At 47.9% G+C, this 20,054-nt stretch overlaps 1 protein-coding gene and 1 long non-coding RNA gene across 7 annotated transcripts in view; both read right to left on the minus strand.

Annotated features, from left to right (window-relative positions):
* Positions 1–19,343, minus strand: part of GNAL (G protein subunit alpha L) — a 145,515-nt gene extending 126,172 nt beyond the window's left edge. For 2 of the 6 annotated variants that reach the window (XM_077899934.1, XM_077899926.1), the window contains exon 1: positions 18,763–18,901. Coding sequence is in view for 1 of the 6 variants with exons in the window: in XM_077899924.1 (XP_077756050.1) it covers positions 18,763–19,084 (322 nt within the window). In the remaining 5 variants the exon portion in view is untranslated. Of the gene's footprint in view, positions 1–743; positions 937–18,762 lie in introns of all 6 variants that reach the window. The other 4 variants (XM_077899927.1, XM_077899924.1, XM_077899929.1 and 1 more) reach the window with 4 other exon arrangements.
* On the minus strand, positions 17,983–18,708 carry LOC144315422 (uncharacterized). The gene is made up of 2 exons (XR_013381096.1): positions 18,370–18,708; positions 17,983–18,296 (listed from the first exon to the last, which is right to left on the minus strand). It is a non-coding gene; the product is annotated as an uncharacterized LOC144315422 (long non-coding RNA).
* Positions 19,344–20,054: the final 711 nt, after the last annotated feature.

The following is a 20,054-nucleotide window of genomic DNA, read 5'->3' on the forward strand; positions in this document are numbered from 1 at the left end:
GCCAGTGTGGAGAAGTACAAAAGAGAGGGACAGAGGGACAGAGCAAGTCAGTTGTAAAGTACACCTGAAGTGTCAGTTACTGGCGGTATTTCAAAAACAAAAACAAAAACAAAAATAAAAAGCAGGGGTGGGGAGCAGTAAACAATGCCGTTGGGTTATGAAGAGCCTTAAAACAACTTGACTTTAGGCAGGGAAGATTGTTTTCTTTTTAACCTCTCAGGAAAAGATGTTCCATTTCTGTGTGTGAGATGATGCCAATAGATGTATCAAGCTTCTATCCCACAAACATCACATTCTGAATGTCATTCCCAGTATTTTAGAGAAATGGCTTAAATATCTGGTCTGCCGCCAAACACCAAATCATAGAAATACAAAGACCAAATCACAAATCAAAAATGTGATACCAGGGCAGCCCCGGTGGTGCAGCGTTTTAGTGCCGCCTGCATCCCGGGGTGTGATCCTGGAGACCCGGGATCGAGTCCCACATCGGGCTCCCTGCATGGAGCCTGCTTCTCTCTCTGCCTGCGTCTCTGCCTCTTTCTCTCTCCCTCCCTCTCTCTCTCTCTCTCTCTCTCTCTGTGTCTCTATGAATAAATAAATAAAATCTTAAAAAAAAAACAAAACAAAAATGTGATACCAGAGATCTTTCCCTCCCAATAGCTCTGATGTTTCTCGATGAGACTTTATCTGCTAAGTGGTCCACAACACCAGTGTGTTTAAACCCTCAGAACTTTAAGTGATACCTTACGATTTCTCCCCAGAGAGGAAGCGGTCCTTCATCAGTAGGCTCCCAAGGAAACAATTTGCCTTCAAAGTGCGTGTTTTTAGCTTGCAATACTGATTGGTAACATAAAACTCACTAAAACAGGAATCCGGGAACACTTTTCTCTCCTTATAGTGATGCAGCAAATATCTGTGTTTCTGTTCATTTCACCACTGTAAGGAAATAAAAATGTGGAGAATTCGGTAAGTGTCTGATCAAAGATTAATGGTGAAATTAAGGTCAGAAGTGATTCTAGAAAATATTAAGGGAATCAATCTTAAAAAGCAACTTGGTCCAGTGACAGGTGGTAACTAGACTCAGCGTGGTGGTCATTTCATGATGCGCATGTGTAAACGTGGAATCACTCTGTTGTACACCTGCAATCGGTATATTGTACGCTAATGGTACTTTGGTTTGTTAAAAGAAAGCAACCCTGAGGTTTGGGACAAAACCAAATGCCAGTTAGAAATAGCTTTATTTTTTTATTTAATTTTTTAATTTTTTTATTATTTTTTTTTAAGAAACAGTTTTAAACTCTCATTTGTGCTGTTCTGCCCAAAACTGTCAGATCTCTTTCTGCGTTTTTTTTTTATGATTTTATTTATTTACTCATGAGAGACACACACAGAGAGAGAGAGGCAGAGACACAGGCAGAGGGAGAAGCAGGCCCTATGCAGGGAGCCCGACGTGGGACTTGATTCCGGGTCTCCAGAATCACACCCTGGACTGAAGGCGGCGCTAAACCACTGAGCCACCCAGGGATCCCCTCTGTGGGGTTCTTGAGGCTCTGTGATGGTGGGGTCCCTGGTGGTGAAACAGCAGCCAGAACATGACAGAAGGAGGCCTGGAAGATAGGGGGCATGCATGACGCTGGCTGGGGACACAGGGACTTCCCGTTGACGTGCTCCCCTCTGCCCCTGACTCCCAGGAGCTGGCATTCTGTCACTGGCGACAGAAAGAGTCTGGATTAAAACAGGACTTGTGCAATCTCTCTACACAGTTGGCCCAATGAATGGCTTCTCATCAGGCTTTCCGCCTTTCAGTTTGGGGTCTATGACTTCAGTTTGGGGTCCTGGCATAGAGAGAAGACAACAGAGCTACAAAGGGAATAGGGTGGCCAATAATTAGTGGTCTGCAGCCCCGTGATGTCTGGCATTGTGTAGGAGCTTGGGGAGTGTCCATGTAGGCAGCTGGCCTGAACCCCAAACTCCTCTTCCAATCCTGACTATGTGACCGACAGAGTAGCTATACCACCCTTGCCCCCTCCCACTTCAGAGTTTGGGGTTTAATCTTGGATCATTAGAACACATTCCAACACATGGTGAGGATCTTTCTGTGGTAAACATATTACGTTTAGGATGCAGTAAGCCATATCTTATGGTCTCATTATATAATTAGATTCATCCTTATTGAATTTTAACATATCTGTCCTTAAAAAAAACAAAACCCTTTTTAAAATAGCAGACATTTATTGACCTTTTACTATGTACATACCAGGTACTACTTTTAAGGGCTTCATGTTTTGTTTTGTTTTTTAAAGATTTTATTTCTTTATTCATGACAGACACACACACACACACACAGAGAGACACAGGCAGAGGGAGAAGTAGGCTCCATGCAGGGAGCCTGACATGGGACTAGATCCCAGGTCTCCAGGATCATACCCCGGGGCTGAAGGTGGCGCCAAATCGCTGGGGCTGCCCAGGGCTTCTTCATGTTTTAAAGAAGTACATTTTACAGTGAAACACATAGATCTTAAGTGTCTAGTTTGATAAGTTTCGACACATGTTTGTGCCTCTATAATTACCACTGTAAACAAAATACAGAATATTTCCATGACCCCAGAAGGGTGCCTCATGCCCCCCTCCAAACCACTATTCTGATTTCTAGCATCATAGGTTGGTTTTACCTGTTATTGGATTACATACAAATAGCCATAGGTAGATATTCTACTTCAGTACACACTCTTCTGTATACATACATGATATTTAAAAAATCATCTGTATTGTTATGCTTTCTATTAATAGCCTGTCTTTTGTTGAATATTTCATTGCAGGAATGTACATGATTTGTTTATTCATTCTTTTGGTGAAGATTTGGGTTGTTTTCTGTTTTTGGCTTTTTTTTTTCTTTTCCTTTTTTAAGTAGGTTCAATGCCCAGTGTGGACCCCAATGTAGGGCTCGAATTCACAACCCTGAGATCAAGACCTGAGCTGAGATGGAGAGTCAGACGCTGAACCAACTGAGTCCCTGAGACACCTCCATTTTTGACATCTTGAATAAAGTTGATATAAACATTCTGTACAAAACTTTAAGTAAACACATGCTTTCATTTTTCTTGGGTAAATTCCTAGGAGTGGTATTATTGAACCTTAGGATAGGTATATTTTTTACTTCACAAAAAATTACCCACGAATTCTTTGAAGTAATTGTACAATTTTACAAATTGTACCACCAACCAAGGGTGAGATTTTAGGCTCTAGATCAGGGCTCAGCAAACTTCAATTTGCCACTTGTTTGTACATGATTCATGAACTAAAAAGAGTTTAAATGGTTGCAGAAAAATCAAAAGAAAAATAATATTTCATGACACTTAAAAATTCTATGAAATTCAAATTTAAGTGTTTATAAATAAACTTTTATTGGAACACAACCACACTCATGTGTTTCTGTGGGGTCTATGGCTCCTCTCCTGGCATATTTGGTCACAGTGTTCTGTTTTGAAAATTTAAAAAAAATTATTTATTTGTTTGAGAGAGAGAGAGAGAGAGAGGGTGAGAGAGAGAGAGCACGAGGAGTGGGAGGGGCAGAGGGAGAGGCAGACTTCCTGCTGAGCTGGGAGCTCCATATGGGGCTGGATGTGGGGCTGGGTCCCAGGACTCTCAGATCATGACTGGACCTGAAGGCAGATGGTTAACTAACTGACTGGGCCACCCAGGCACCCGTTTTGAGAATTTAAAGTACCTGTGGGAGACACTCAATGACTTGTAGCCCCACCCCTCCCCCAGCCATAACGCTCCTCCTGGAGTCCACCCACCCCTTCTCTCCCACCCACATCCAATTCATTGGCAAACTGTTAATCTGCCTTCAAAATCTAGCTAGAAACTCACCGCTGCTCATCACTCCATTGCTACCATCCTACCCCAAGCCTCCACTGGCTTTTTAGTGCCTTATATGCTCACTGGCCAGGCTTATTCCTTGAACACACTAGGCTCACCAACCCTCAGGACCTTTGCACTTGCCTCTCCCTTTCCTGAGATGCTGTTCTCCATATAGTAGTTACCTGGTCCTGTCTTTTATCTCCTTCAGGCCAACCAAATTGGCCTGGGATTTGTTTGTACCAAACAAATACCAATGAAACACTCAATGAAAGCTTTCTGACCAAGTTATTTAAAAGCACAACCCCGCGCTCGTTCAGCAACCCCTGTACTCCTTAGTTGTCCTTTAACTGGCAGCAATGATGGAGTACAGTAGAGAAGCCTCATGCGCAGATCTCTGGAAAGAGAAGTGGGAGGGCGGGAGAAGCTAAAATCCTAGCATCACTACTTGTGATTCTGTTTAGCTGCTGGCACTTGAAGTGCCCTCAGAAAATCCCATGATTCTGGGCTGTTCCTTTAGATCAAACTTGGGCTTTGCCCCTGGTAAGGTGTAGATGTTCCTAGGAAGGGCAACATATCAGACCTTGCACTTATACCACAGCGTGAATGGAAGGATGATGGGAATGGGGGCAGGAAGGTATAGTCACCACACTCTGCTCTGTGTCCTGGTGCTTCACCTCAATTTTCAAAATGATCCTTCTGGAAAGTACTCCTGTCTTCATCTTACACTTAAGGAAAGGAAACTCAGAGGTGCTAAGTAACCTTCCAGGGGAAGGAGGGCCAGATTTCCAGACAGGTCTACACAGCAGGGGCTCTCCGCTAGCTCACACAGCTGCTCTCTCTATGGAAACGTCCAGAAGACAGAAAATACAAAAGGACAACAGCGCTGCCGTATGCAAAGATCAAACTCTGACCCACAGCCTGCAGCACCCAGCCCAGGAGACCAACCCACTCTCGGCAGTAACCAGCCGGGGAGGTGAAGCCAGGATGATCTCAAGCACCCTGTCCAAGAAGGCAAACAATAACCCTGTAGCAGCTGGCCCCAAATGGCCAGGACTCGATGAATAACTGAGAGCTTCCTTAATTTTTGCCCCCCACCTGCAACACCTCCAACTCTGGACCACCTGGAGAATAGTAATATGTGCTCTCTCAGACAGGATGCCCAATTTCTAGTCAGCCCACCTGTAGCTTGCCTTCACCAGCAGCCTCCGCTGGGGTTATACCTGAGGCCTTTCCTTTTTTCCCACCAAGGAGCTTTCTGGGTCCTCCGCCTGCCCTCGAGCCAGATGAAGGGATGGTGCCTAAGGCTCCCACTACCACCAGCTCTGAACGAATAGGCCCTGCTTGCTCCCATCTGGGTGGTCTTTCTCTCCCCAGCGTGCCAGCTACAGGTGGCCTGTGGAGGCTTGGGGTTGGCGGGAAGGGCTGCCACAGACGGGTGTCTCACAGTGTGTCGCAGGAGGCCGGGACCCTCAGAGAGGGTCCCCCTAGCAACCTGGCGGGGAGGCCTTTCCCTCTCTCTGTCACCCCCGCCGGGGAGGGGGCCGCAGGGAGGTGTGGGGGACACGTCACTCCGTGAACATTGCAGGGAATGGGGTCTCTAAGAGGTGTCGTGGGCAAGTTTGTCCGCCCCCAGCTGGGATCCCGAGGGGGCCTTGCCTCCAGGGGAGCTGGGGCCAGGATAGGGCCCGGGGCGGGAAGCCGGGCATTTCCAACTTTTGGGTTGGAAACTCTACAGCACAAGTGACAAACGTCCTTGCACCATCTTTTGGCCCCCAACTGAACTACAAGTCTCTACTAATAAAATCTTGTTTTTGGTAATGGGCTTAAATCTTTACCTCATTTAATAACTTGGTTGGAATGACCGAAAGGCCCCACGTAAGAGCCAGATGCTGTAGGGAGAAACTCAGAGGAAAGACTGATCTCTGGGGATCCCTGGCTGGCTCAGCAGTTGGGCTCCTGCCTTCAGCCCAGGGCATGATCCTGGAGACCCGGGATCCAGTCCCACATCGGGCTCCCTGCATGGAGCCTGCTTCTCCCTCTGCCTGTGTCTCATGAATAAATAAATAAAATCTTAAAAAAAAAAAAAAAAAAGACTGATCTCCAGAAAGAAGAGACAGAAACGCAAGAGGGGAGCCTGAAGACCCCACCACAGGCCACCAGGCTGGTTCCAGGGACTGAGGAGGGCGCTGGTGGGTGGCCAGGCATGGAGCCAGCCCTCGGCATCTGTGGGTCAGCAGGACAGGGGTGGATTCATGCGGGGGAAACTGGCGTCACCACTCGGTCACCGGCCACCCCCTCCCTTTGCCCTGATACCCCGACCCACAGTATTCCTGGGCCCCTACTGGGAGTTCTGCTGGAACTCCGGTGTGTCGTCCCCCTTGGTGTCCCATTGGTTCTCTTTGGCACATTAAATTGCTTTGTATGGTGAAAACCTGTAATAGTCCAAAAAAAAAAAAAAAAAAAAGTAACTACAGATACACTGTGTGACCCAGCCTGTGACCCACTGCAGTCCCCAGTGTTCAGGTTCTCTTGAAGAACAGCTATGCTGTTTTTTTTCTTTTTTTTTTTTTTTTTGTTGGCTTGCATAACAGGATTTTTGAAATCCACCTTCTATTTTCCTAAGTGAACGTTCAGCTATACTTGATTTAAATCAGGACACCTGCACTTTGGAAGTTTAAGTCAAGGGAGAGGGTGAGGCAGAAACAAAACTTGAGGGGGGGGGGGCAGCCAGGGTGGCTCAGCGGTTTAGCGCCGCCTTCAGCCCAGGGCCTGATCCTGGAGACCCGGGATCGAGTCCCACATCATCGGGCTCCCTGCACAGAGCCTGCTTCTCCCTCTGCCTGTGTCTCTGTCTCTCTCTCATTCTGTGTGTCTCTCATGAATAAATAAATAAAATCTTTGAAGAAAAAAAAACAAACAAAAAGCTTAGGGGGCGGCAGTGTTCGGGGAAGCACGCCTCTCCGTGTCCACCTTGGTGGCTCGCTGACACCAGATCACCCCCCCCCCCCCCCCATCCACAGGTGACCACAGAGATCCCGCGTCTGTATCCGTGCTCGGTCACTGATCTGTCCCACTGCATCCTGTTACGAGCTGATTATCGTACCTAAGCCCACACGGGAGAGGTTTCTTCTGAGAAAATGCCATTAGGTCAGAAGTGGGAAGTGGATCTGAATATTAAATAAGCACTCTCCCTCCATTAGGCACAGCAGAGGGTATCAGACCAACTGCCTCTGCCTGCTTTTTTGTTCTATGCAGCACTTAGAAAGAGTTGATGTTCAGCATGCTGCTACATTAAAAAATCATTCTAAAATAAAGTGCCACTTAAAAGAATTTCATAGATAAAGAATTATGTAACTGTCCCTTATGGCCCAGGAAGGAAAGTAATTATCAGTAGATGGCTCTCTTCCCCTCACCGCGACTGATTGGCTCTATTTAACACTTTGAATTTCTTCGTACAACAGAAACTCCTAATAACCGTAAAAAGAAGGACATTCCCTCATGTTACAGGAAGGTCACATAAGTCAATTATAGCCTATCTGAACTGGACTTTGGAATTTGCAGCGGATGCAGACTTTAAGGCCACTAGGGAAAAAGTGCTGTTTTTTGTTTTTCATTTGTTCTAGGAGGAACCTTAATATTCCGTATTCCAACAAACTGCTCTAAATGGGGGTAAAAAAACAAACGACTCTTAACATTATAAACAGAACTATATTTCACAAGTGGGTTTTTGCTCTTTAGGGAGAAAGCTGTCTGGAAGTCGGACTTGGGTGATGTCCCCCTGGAAGCTCCTTGTGCTGCCTTGTCCCTCTGTCCTCCGTGATCTGTGGGTGCTGGGTTGTGCTGTGTCACATGGGTGCTTAAGACCCTGGTCTCCCCACGAGGCTACGAGACGCCGAGGATGACCTTGTATGTAACAGAACTGGGCATGTAGGAGGTGCCACGAACCGTGACTGAATTAGCAACGAATAGCCCAGGACACAGAGCTGACAGTCTTTTGAGCAGACCATTTGCTCTGCCCTCAAACAGCTGATTGATTTGCAACTCATACCCCTTTTTTGAGAAGCTGGCTTTGGTCTTGTTCTAGGTTTCCTTCTTGGGGAGCTGTGGGCTTCTGGTCTGTCTACATTGGCCTCTGAGGCTGACCAGCCCCTGGGGGCTCAGGTAAGGTGAGGACCCAGCACTCCTGGGCATCAGCACCCACCTTCCCATTCTGTCCTGCTCCATCTCGTGGGCCCTCATTCACTTTCTGGGTCTTGCTCTGCTCATTCCAAGTGGTGACTTTTGTGTCTACAGATCCTGGTAGCTGGCCTACCTCTGCTTAATGGTCTTTCCTCTAAAGAAGAAATGCAATCTGGGTCTAAGTTCATCTGATGATCCTGACTTGACCTGATGCTTCTTACTGAGAAGGCACTTGTGGGGAAAGAAGAATCAGAAATTCAGGGCCTGGCCTTCCAGCTGGAGCATGTGTGGAGATGCAAAACTGTACTCTCCTGATGCTCCTAGAAGCTTCTGCAAAACACAGTCGCTTCTCTGAAATTAAGTTAAAGGTTCCATACTGTGGCTTGCCATTTATTTTTACAATGATGTTCTTTCAAACTATAAAACAACAATTCATTAGAATTATACCATCAAAAATTCCTCACCCACTGCTGTGAGGTAAGAATTGCTGATGCCTGGATCCTGGGTAAGCTATTCCCCTCACCTCCATGTTTTAAAACCACTTTAATCAAAACTTAAAAAAAAAAATCTGATGCTGCCCTTATAACTGTGAGAAATAAACAGTGTCCATTGTTTTAATGTGGACAGTTTTTGGCGGTCAACTGACAGCTCCTAAGTTTCATGATGAATATACTTCTTTTAAAAAAAGATAAACTTTTGTTTTCTTCATGCCTCTTTACAGTCTCCCATGATGGCATAATTCATAAAATGCAGCTTCTAGTATTGACTTATGAAGCACTTGATGGTTGGACATAAAAGGAACAATCTTCTTCCCATCCCACACTGCTATATCCTGCCACGTAAACTTTCTTTATGTTCTCAAACCATCAGTCCTGTCTGGTAAGCACCCCAGGTCTCTGCTACATCCTGGGGGCTGTACTGTGAGTACTTCTGGGCTCTTTCTGTGGCTCTATGACGAACAGGGAAACCGAGTTGCCAAGTGTGAACTCCAAGCAGGTTGCAGGATGCTTCTGCAGGTGGTCTGCATCCAGGATCTAGAGTAGCATTACGCATTTATGTGCAAACACATGACACCCTCTAAGCAATTAAGTTCCTACCTTCCTTGTGCTCTCACTAATAACACATCCTAAGGAAGGGGGATGCCCATCATCTTGCTAGACTTCTGTGTGAACCCTAATTATGGTATTATGAACCCTTGCTGTGGCCATTCACCACATAGCACACGCACACGCACACTCACACTGCTGTTTCTTTTGTAGACTTATGTCCTTTTCTTTGACCACACTGTGAATTTCTCCTAGGCTGAGACGGTCTCCTTCTACCCCTTGGAGTCTCCGTATTACCCAGAGAAACACCTGCCACATAGTAGGCTCTCAAAGAAACATTTATGGTTGGTGAGAAGTAGATGTGATTCAATGAATAAAGCAGCCTTTTCCCTTGTAGCTCAGGGTAGGGGTAGAATTGCTTTTGTTTTCCTCTTATGCCAAATATCCTCTTCCTGAGTTTTTCCTGGGAGACTTTTAGGTCATATTTCATTTCCTGGGAGAGAAAACTCGCTTTTAAGCTGTAGAAAAAAAATACACTGAGTGAATGCCAATCCAAGTTATAGGGACGCAGGTCTTCTCTAGGTCTCTTCTGCTAGAATTATAGAGGGGCAGCCCCGGTGGCGCAGCGGTTTAGCGCGGCCTGCAGCCCGGGGTGTGACCCCGGAGACCCAGGATTGAGTCCCGTGTCGGGCTCCCTGCATGGAGCCTACTTCTCCCTCTGCCTGTGTCTCTGCCTCTCTCTCTCTGAATAAATAAATAAATAAATAAATAAATCTTAGAAAAAAAAAAAAAAGAGGAGCTGGTGGGATGCTTGCACTGTCACTTGCCCTTCTGGGGGCAGGGTTGATGGGGGGAGGAGGGCAACATCCTGTCTCGCTTTGGTGGTATCAGGTGTGGCACCTTTGACAGCAGCAGTGTCATGATGCTACGGCTGCTTCTGAGCAAGACACAGAGACCAGGCAGCCCTACAGAGCAGATGCAGAGCGGCCTGGAGGTAGAGGGCATACAAGCCGCTCCCTGGCCCTGGGAGGGGCTGGACTGCAATGTGAGTCCAACATCCTTCTTAGTAGGGAAAAAGTTACCCCCTAGTACTGCAGAGGGAAATATCTTCAAGTGGTCCTTTCTAATTCATAAACCACAGTTTTCAATAACAGGACACTATCTTTCCTGATTTGGACCTGAGCTCCTCCTCTTGGGATCCTAATTCAGGGGTAAGAATCTCTCTCTTTTTCTATTATGGGAATTAAAAAAAAGATTTAATTTTTTAGAACAGTTTTAGATTGACAGCAAAGTTGACTGGAGAGCACAGAGATTTCCCATGTACCCACTACCTACCCCGCAGCACCCCCACTACCAGCATTCCGCACTCTGTTACCAACGCAGCCACACATGTTACAGCTGATGAGCCAACAATGATGCGTCTTTACTCCCCAAAGTCCATAGTTCGTATTAGGGCTTACCCCTGGTGTTGTACAGTCCATGGGCTTGGACAAATGGATAAGGATGTGCAGCCACCATTACACTATCATACAGAGTCATTTAACTGCCTTAAAATTCCTCTGCGCTTTACCTGCTCATCCTCAGTAAGGGGATTTTAAAACACTAGGGGGCAGTTTTCACCAGATCCCAAACACAATTAGAGTCACTGCTTTAACTGACAATCTGATTCTTTTTCAGTTAAAGAGTTTGTCTCGGTTTGAAACCAATTAAACAAAGTAACTAAGTATTAATAAATTGAGACATGCAGTAAAGTATTCTGGCTGCTGTGGGGTAAAGAACAATCATTCAGGGTTCTTTGTTTATTCTAATTGCTTTATGTCGTGGGGTTTTGACAATCTTCCTGTTATCTTTCAAGGTCAAGAGTGGATTTTAGGTCCTAATAGTTTGGTCTTACTTTTGAAGATGCTTATGCTTGGAAACTTTTCTTTTTAAAAAGGATTTTATTTATTTTTTCATGATAGACAGAGAGAGAGAGAGAGAGAGAGAGAGGCAGAGACACAGGCAGAGGGAGAAGCAGGCTCCCTGTGGGAAGCTGGATTCAGAACTCGATCCCGGGACCCAGGATCACGACCTGAGCCAAAGGCAGACGCTCAACCACTGAGCTACCCGTGCGTCCCTGCTTGGAAACTTTTCATAGACTGAACTCGCTAGAGAATTTGCTTGATCTCTTAGTATCAACTCAATTGAACCATCTGCTTGCTAGTGAAGATTCACTATAAATTGCACCCATGTCTGACAGTGTGTCAGAGGACACTGTGTCAGAGGACAGTTATGGAGGTAGAGGGTAGGGAGGCTGGCCCACACACCTGGACGCTGGACGGCAGACTCATGGCCAGTGCCAAGCCAGCCAGTGCACTCTCAGGAACCCTTGTGAGTGGAAAGATCTGGTAATTCCTCTCTTGTCCTCTTTCTCTTCACCTGCAGGAATCAACCACCTGTATACTTTCTGCTGTTTCATTTGGATCCTTCCCAACTGTTTCTTTAAGAGCCACTCTGAAAGGTGTGGTCTCCTCTCTTCTGGCCTCCCCAGAATGGGTTCTGTGACAGCTTCACGATTCCCATGTCCGGTGCTCTTCAGCCTCTGGTGCCACCTTTGCACAAACTGGCAAACACCGTCCTTATCCTGGAACTCCCAGCTGAAACTCCTGGCTCTTTCCCTCTTTGCAAAACTCCTTCTTTCTTGGCTTCTCCCAGCGGTCTTTGTTGTTCTTTACACCTTTCCTTCTGCAGCACTCTTCTGAGAGATGGGGGCTCTGTGTTCTTCTGTCCTGGGCCCTCTTCTTACTGAGCACATTCTCCTGGGGTGGCCTGTCCCCTCCTCCAGGGCCTGTTGCCAGCGGGTTAGTCCTGCGTGTCTATCTCCAGCTCAGTATGCGCTGTGGTTTCCAGACCCTCAGTAAGTGCCCATCTGTTTCCCTGACGATGCCCACAGGCTTCTCATGGGTGGCTCACCTTCAACACAGCCAAAATGGAACTCCTTGTTCTTTTACTCCACCTGCCCTTCTTCTTCTAAATCCCTCATTGTGGGGATGTTATTGCCTTCTTGCCCAAGAGAGAAAACTAAGAGTTCATTGAGACTCCTTTTCCCCCTACTTTGCACCATTTTCTCAGTCACCAGATCCAGTGGACTCCATTCTGCCTTTCTTCTTTGTCATTACTACATCGGCCTGCATTCACCTCTTCACGTCTCTTGACTGGACCACTGCAACTGTTTCCAGCTGGCCATTTGCCAGGTTGGTGCAGCAAAGCCAGACTGCCTGGGTTTGAATCCTGGCTCCATCCGAGGGTAACTGCGTGAGCCTGGAATGGGATTAACTTTTTTAGGTTGGGTGATATCACGTTACCATTTAGTTTACAATTTAGAGTATGGGTGTCACAGAGAGAAATGGTTCAGCTGCATATAGAGTTCAGACTGTGCCAATTTATGGAGTGTTCACCATGTGCTATGCTCTACATCAAGTAAGTTTACATATAACTTTTTCAATTAATTTCACTTAATCTTCTTAGTAAGCATGTGGCCTCAGGATTACTATTGATAAGGAGACTGAAGCCCCAATCTAAGGTTGCAGAGTTGGTAAATGGGTATCCTGGAATTTCAAACAAAGTCTGTCTGATTCCAATGCTTTGTTCTTCACCAGTACGCATCTTCTAGTGGATCATAAGTATATCCTCACGTTGTGAGAGGACTCATAAAAACAGTTATATGTTCTACCGACACACTTAGCCACGGTAGATGACATTCAGTTTGAGTCATTTTCAGGGCCAGTACTAATCATCCATATGAACACGAGTGGGTTTGCAAGTTGTTATGGACCAAACCGTGTCCCATCAAAAGTTGGATGTTGAAGCCATGATCCCCAGTGTGACTATTTGGAGATAGGGTCTGTAGGAGGTAATTAAGGTTAAATGAGTCCATAAGGGTGGAGCCCTAATCCAATAGGGTTGGTGTCCTGATAAGAAGAGGAAGGCAGACCTCCTGCTATGAGAGGACACATGAGAAGCTGGCCATCTGCAAGCCAGCAACAGCCTTCAACAGACAATGAATCCTGCTGGACCTCCATCCTGGCCTTTCCAGTCTCTGTAAAGTGTGAGAAAATCAATTTCTGTGGCTTGAGCCACTCCGTCTGTGGTATTATCACGGCCAGAACTAACTAAGACCCAAGTCAAAGGAAACAGCTTTGACCGAGTGTTCTGACCTTCCAGTGTTTTGATGGGTCAAAGAGCAGCTTGAATTCTGGGGATGAAATGCAGCTTCGCATAAACAATGGCAGCATCAGGCCTGTAAGACTGTAGGTAATAGATAATACAATAAAATGACACAGAACTTGTGACTAAAATGCCACAGTGGGACAGCCTCCCCTTCCAAGGCTGTAAGGAAGCATGACACTTTTGTGACTTCAGGAATGTGAAGCCACGGCCAGAGTATCTGGGACTCCCACTGACTTTAAGAGCCACGGTGCTATAGGAGGCGGGGGCAAAATGAAGGTAGCGAGTTGATGAGGATGTGACCCACTTGTCCACACAGATGGAGCGAACCGCACAACTCAAAAACTGCTGTCTTGGCCACTGTATACATTACCACGAATTAAGAAGAAGAAGAAAAAAGACATTTATTTGAAAAAATAACAAGCGATGAAAACCCCACAGGGAAGAACATTCCATGTTTTGTCAGTGCACCAAGCACTTCCTCTTGCAGCATCTACAGACACAGACTGAGGTCATTCTGGTTTATACTAACAGCCAAATGCAAAAGAAAAACAGCAAATGTCCCAAAGAGATTGCTTCCGTCTTGAAAGATGTATTCCTGGCAGGGAAGTATCAATCACACAAAAATACAACAGGAAAGAGTTTTTGTTTTTTGTTTTTCTAGTCAACCAACACTTTATTTTTCCAGTCAACACTTGCACTGATGTTACTGTCCACGTCCTGACCCTAGTAGGGGGGGGAATCCCACCACACTAGGATCACCCATGGCCCCTAGAGATTAGTCTCCTTAAACCTTCCTAGGATAGTAAGAAAGCCCTTCACCCCAACAGGATGGAGCTGCTGCTCACTAATGCAGTGCTGGTGCACGTGCTGTGGGATTCCCGCTCTCCTCCCTTCTCAGGGAAGGTTGGGATGAAGTAGGGCAACGATGCAGTGGAGTTTTTGTGAGCTACAGTGACCTAAGCGCATAACCACTGGCCCGACCTACCACCCCAGGTTTAGTCTGCACCACCCAGGCAAGAGCCTCCTTGAAGCTTAGCCATGACCTGCTAGGAAGGAGGAGCTGGCAAAGAGCGCAGAGTGAGCTGCAAAGGACAGGACACAGCTAGGAAATAAAGCAGAGAGGGACATGGGACAGGAGAGGAAAAGGATAAAGTACCCAAACTAAACCACCAGTGGGACACGAGGACAGAGCAGCACAGGTCCTTGAGGATAGGAGGAAAATAGAAAGGGCCAGACCACCAGGGCTTGAGGCATAGTGGAATGAGAAGAGAGATGAGGCAGGGAGGCAAGTGCAGGGTGGGAAGGACTTCCCTTAGCCCTGTTCACATCCACTAACCCAAGTGTAAAATTATTTACAAATAGTTGAATAAAATAAAAAACATTTTTTACTTTATTCCAACCCACAATTGAAAATTTTAAAATTGAATAATAATCTGGGAAAATAATAGTATCAAATGAATAGGTGGTAGATGACGGTGCTTCCCCAGTAGGAATGTGGTGAATTCACATTCAGGGAATTCAGATCACAGTCCATAGAAGTCGTGGAAGTCAAGGACATCTGCTATATTATAACCCCGTGAGCTCAGTGGTAGACAAATTCACTCAAAGAATGGTGAATGTAGCTTTGCCTGCTGTGAGATGAAATATTTTGATCCTACACCCAGTTTTGTCAACTGTGCTTCTACAGGCTGCCCCTGGAGCCCAGAGAGGTCTGTGTCACTGGGGATAGAGATTAGAAATAACACCGGTGGCCTGTGGACTGCATTGGGCACAGAGAGTGTGTTTTAGTAATTTGAGCCAATGCTTTAAAAATAAGTTGGTGTCAGATGAAAATCGGCATTTCCTTTTTTTTTTAGTAAAGATTTCCTTTATTTATTTGAGAGTGAGTGTGAGAGTCCCGCTGAGCAGGAAGCCGGCTGGGACTCTATCCTAGGATGAGCAGGATCATGACCTGCGCTGAAGGCTGGCTCTTGACCCCAAAAATGGGCATTTCCATCTTGTTCTGGAAATTCAGAAGGGCAACACTGGGCTTGCATACTTGCAAGGCAGCAATGAGCTGAAGCTAGGACACAACTGTTCCTTTAGATAATAGCTCTCTCTCTGAAACCTCAACCTAAATTGTGCTCCCCTGTCCCCCATTCATAAGCTGAAGCCCTAACTCCCAAAGTGGCTGTATTTGGAGACAGGGCCCTCAGGGGGGCTCTTCAGGTTAAGTGGGGTTATAATGGGGGATCCTAACCTGATGTGTCCCTCCTCCCCTGGGCACAGGTGTACAGAGGAAAGGCCATGTGAGGACCTGGAAGAAGGTGGCTGTCTGCAAGCCAGGAGAAGAGGTCTCAGGGAAACCAATCCTGCTGGGCCTCACGCTTGTACTTCCAGCCTCCAGAACCGTGAGCAAATCAATGGCTGTTGTTTCATCCGCTCAGTCTGTGGCACTCTGCGAGGGCAGGTCAAGCCTACTATTATACAGCTCATGCTCTGGAGGAGAGAGTTCTCTGGGAGTTCCTCCCCATGACCCACCCTACAGACCTGTCATCTGACCACTTCTCTGACACCATTCCCTCCCCATTCCTACTACACTGCTCTAGCTCGGACTTCTGGATGCCTCCAGGATCTGCAGCCTTTTAACTGGGGCTTCAGTCTTATCTCCACCCCACCTCTGCACCCCTTTAAAATCCAGCCACCCTGAGCTAGAAAGAATGCTCCATCTGAAAGTTAAAACAGAACCACATCATTCTGGCCATTAAGCCACGGCCACAGTGGCTCCCACCAGACTCTTTTGCTTCTAGCACCAATAGCACTAAGTCCAGCACAGGAAACAAAGTTCAGGTCATCGGGATGGACCCATGGGGGTGCTGGCATGCATCAAAGCACCCATGAAGCCGTGTGGACTGTAACAAAGTGCCAAACAAGAGATGCAAATAGAATTCAATATGGAGATAAGGGAATTACACACTTATTCCCACAGGAGGACTCTGGGTGTGTCTCCTAGAGAAGATACTGTCATGGAAGATGGGACAGCCTTGGACAAGTGGACACGGAGTACGGAACGGCCGTAAAGTGCATGCATCCTTCTTGAGCCTGTGAGTTCTCCAATGTACATTCCAGAATAAATAAGTGAATGGGGTCAGTGAGCAAGACAAATGCCTACTCAACATAATGGCAGCCGAAGCAAACATTTGAAGACATGAATGGTCAGTAAATTCAAAGATTTCCAGCTAAATCCATTCTAAATCCTAACAAAACCAAGAACCTTTCTCAGTTTAATTCAAATCTATACAAAATCCGATAAACAATGTCAACCTGACACAACAGTATGTGTTTTAATGTTGATGTCATCGGGCGAAAGATACCATATACTTTTCCCCTAAAGAGTGAGTCAATGTCATTTCCAATATGATGTTGATATACAAGCTATATTAGGCTATGAGATCATGTCTTTAAAGAGGGCAGTCATTTAACGTGTCACCAGGAGTCTGCTCTTTGGAGCACACCATTCCCTTCTTTAGATATTATCTCCCAGTTCCTTTTTAAAAACCACAAGCTTATTAATTTTTATATATGTCAAACATGTTCTGCTTCACATATTCTTTTTTTTTTTAAGAGTTTATTTATTTGTGAGAGAGCAAGCATGAGCAGGCAGGAAGGGCAGAGGGAGAGGGACAAGCAGGCTCCCTACCCAGCAGGGAGCCCATTTGAGACTCCATCCCAGGACCCTGAGACCATGGCCTGAACTGAAGGCAGATGCTCAACCAACTGAGCCACCCAGGTGCCCCTTCACATATTCATTTTTTAAAGATTTATTTACTTATTCATGATAGAGAGAGAGAGAGAGAGAGAGAGAGAGAGGCAGAGACACAGAGGAGGGAGAAGCAGGCTCCATGCCAGGAGCCCAATGTGGGACTCAATCCCGGGACTCCAGGATCACGCCCTGGGCCAAAGGCAGGTGCTAAACCGCTGAGCTACCCAGAGATCCCTCTTTTTTTTTTTTTTTTTTTTAATTCTGTTCAACACTATCACATTAAAACAGCACCATGTTGCCACAACTCTAGACCCTTATTCATTTTATTCGTCTTTCATTTCTTGAGACCACAATCCTTCCCTCTTCAAGTTATTTTTGTCTGATGTACTTAAAAATTTTGGCTTGAGTAATTTCAAATTAATTTCTTTCCAGAAAAATAAGTGGGTAGGAGCATACTCCGAGCACCTGCATTTTTGAAGAACTGTTTTACCCTATATATAAGTAATAGTTTGAGGTATGAAATCGTAAGATTGTACTTCTGTATTTTCACACCTCCGAAAACACTGCTCTGTCGTACTGTAGAAATTGGCACTGTAGATGACAACTCTGCTTCTCGTCTCGTCCTCTTCCCTTTTTGGGCGACCTGCTTGCTTATTAATCTTTTTCTTCTTTGCTTCCCCCCCCCCCCAACTCCCCTTTCCCTTTCCAACTGAAGACTTAATTGGTTCTCTAAATGTTATATACAAGCTCCCTTCATTTATAACCAGGTATCTTACTCAGGTCATGGAATGGGTTCTTTTCCTATGCATAACAGAGCACGGAGGTAAACTGTTAATTTTCCTTATATCTCACAAAATTTGGGTCAAAGCCCACTTATTAAATGTTTGTTGTTGTTTGCCTTAAAATTTAAAAGGCAACAAGCAGCGTCAGGAACTCATGATCTTTTTAATTTTTATTTCTTTTTACTTTTTTATTTTTTTTTGCTTTTTTTAATTCTACAGTAGAGTGCATAGAAAATGCTTTCTGGGTGGGGTGTTAACTCGGAGACGCACTGCTCTGCTTGCTACCGCGAAAGCCCAGAGGAAATCCTCGCAAACCGAGCGGTCGCTGGTGATTCGGTGCCCACCTTCCCGCAGGCAGCCAGCACCACGCACAGCTCTCGGGAGCCGCCGCGCTCTCCTGCTTCTGCTTCTGCTTCTGCTTCTGCTTCTGCTTCTGCACGAGAAGCAAACGCTCTGGGAACAGCAGGGTTGGAGCTACTGAATGGAGTGGAACCGCCGCCCCTTCAGCCCTGAAGTTACTGCTCTAAAGGGAACAAGCCACACCCACCGCCAGCTCGGCCCTAATTCGGTGATGGGAACCCGAGCTCTGAGGTCGCGCGGAAAGGTCGAACCGTCTCCTGCCCTCGGTGCCTAAAACAAAGCGCGGAACGACTACAGCTGCGGGAGACGAGGTGTTCGCGTTGGCCGTCCCTGCGGATCGCGGCCTGGGGACGCAAATCAGTTGGGGGCCGACGTTCCCAGAGCAGCTCATTCATTACCAATAAGTGGGCAACTGGCCAACGTCGCCAGGCGCGCAAAGCGGCAAGATGACCCGGGAATGCGTTCTCGGCCACGTCGCGCAAGTCCGTGCCGTCGGTGGAGCAACCGCCGCAGCCCCGGCCCCGGCCTGCCCGCCCCCCCCCCGCCCCCCAGGGCCCGCGCCCGGGCGCCCCGCACCTACCCAGCAGCAGGAGCCGGTGCGTCTGCTGCAGGTCGCGCCTGTGCTCGCGAAGCATGCGGTCGATGCTCCTGCTGACCTTCCTGGCCTCGCGCTCCGCCTCGCGCTCCTCCGCCCGCTGCTGCTCCGGACGCCGTCGCCGCTCCTTCTTCGGGGCGGCCCGGGTCTGCGCCGCCGGGCTCCGGGCGGGGGCGGGGGCGGGGGCCGGGGCCGGGGCCGGGGTCTGGCGGGGCCGCGCGTCCTCCGCGGGCGCTTCCGCGGCGGCGCGGGCCCCGTCCTCCGGGTCGCCGAAGAGCAGCGGCCGCAGGCTGTAGCACAGACCCATGGGGACGCGGGGCTCAGGCCGGGGCCCAGGCCGAGGGGCGGGAGGCGGCTACACCCGGACCCCGCGCGGCGCTGCCGCTCGCACGTTGCGGGCTGGGGGCGCGGCGGGCCTGGGCGGGGGTCCACGGCCCCTCACTGCCCCGGAGGGCCATTTTGCATTTTCCGCCGGGTGCAGGGGGCGGTGGCCGCCTGGGCTGCAGATCACCTGATAACGCGGCGAGCCGGCCGCGCCGACGGCCTCCGCGAGCCCGGCCCACCGTTACCGTAAATACCGTCTCCGCGAGCCCGACCCTGTTACCGTAAATACCGCCGCTGGGGCCGGTCCCCGGTACCGTAAATACCGTCTCTGCGAGCCCGGCCCCCGTTACCGTAAATACAGTCTCCGCGAGCCCGGCCCCGTTACCGTAAATACCGTCTCCGCGAGCCCGGCCCCGTTACCGTAAATACCGCCGCTGGGGCCGGTCCCGGTACCGTAAATACCGTCTCCGCGAGCCCGGCCCCGTTACCGTAAATACCGCCGCGAGGTCCATCCCCTGTTACCGTAAATACCGCCCCTCGGTGGTTCCCCTGTGATAGCACCGCAGGGTCCACGCCAGTTATGGTAAAGATCGCCGCGTGGCCCAGCCTCCAAGGCGGTGGGCACCGCCTCGCGACCGGGTCTTCCATACCGTAAATACGGCTGCCCGAGCCCACTCGCAGCTGCGGGCAGTGCCGCAGTGGAAGTTCTGCTGCCGTCACCACCCAGAGCTGCCATTGCAGCACTTATAAAAACCACCGTGGCTTCGATCTGGGATAGTGGTAAATATGAACGGGAAACCTAATAAAGGGGTAGGGAGGGTAGCTTTCAGATCTTGAATTGCCGGATCTATTACCTGCAGAGAGCACCGCACCTTGCCTCTCCCTTTTCACTTACACACTGGACATGTCTGCACGCTTTCGATCCTTAATTCTATTATGGCTTTGATCTTGAC

The sequence above is a fragment of the Canis aureus genome, chromosome 6, assembly GCF_053574225.1.
Source record: "Canis aureus isolate CA01 chromosome 6, VMU_Caureus_v.1.0, whole genome shotgun sequence".
Lineage (NCBI taxonomy): Eukaryota > Metazoa > Chordata > Mammalia > Carnivora > Canidae > Canis > Canis aureus.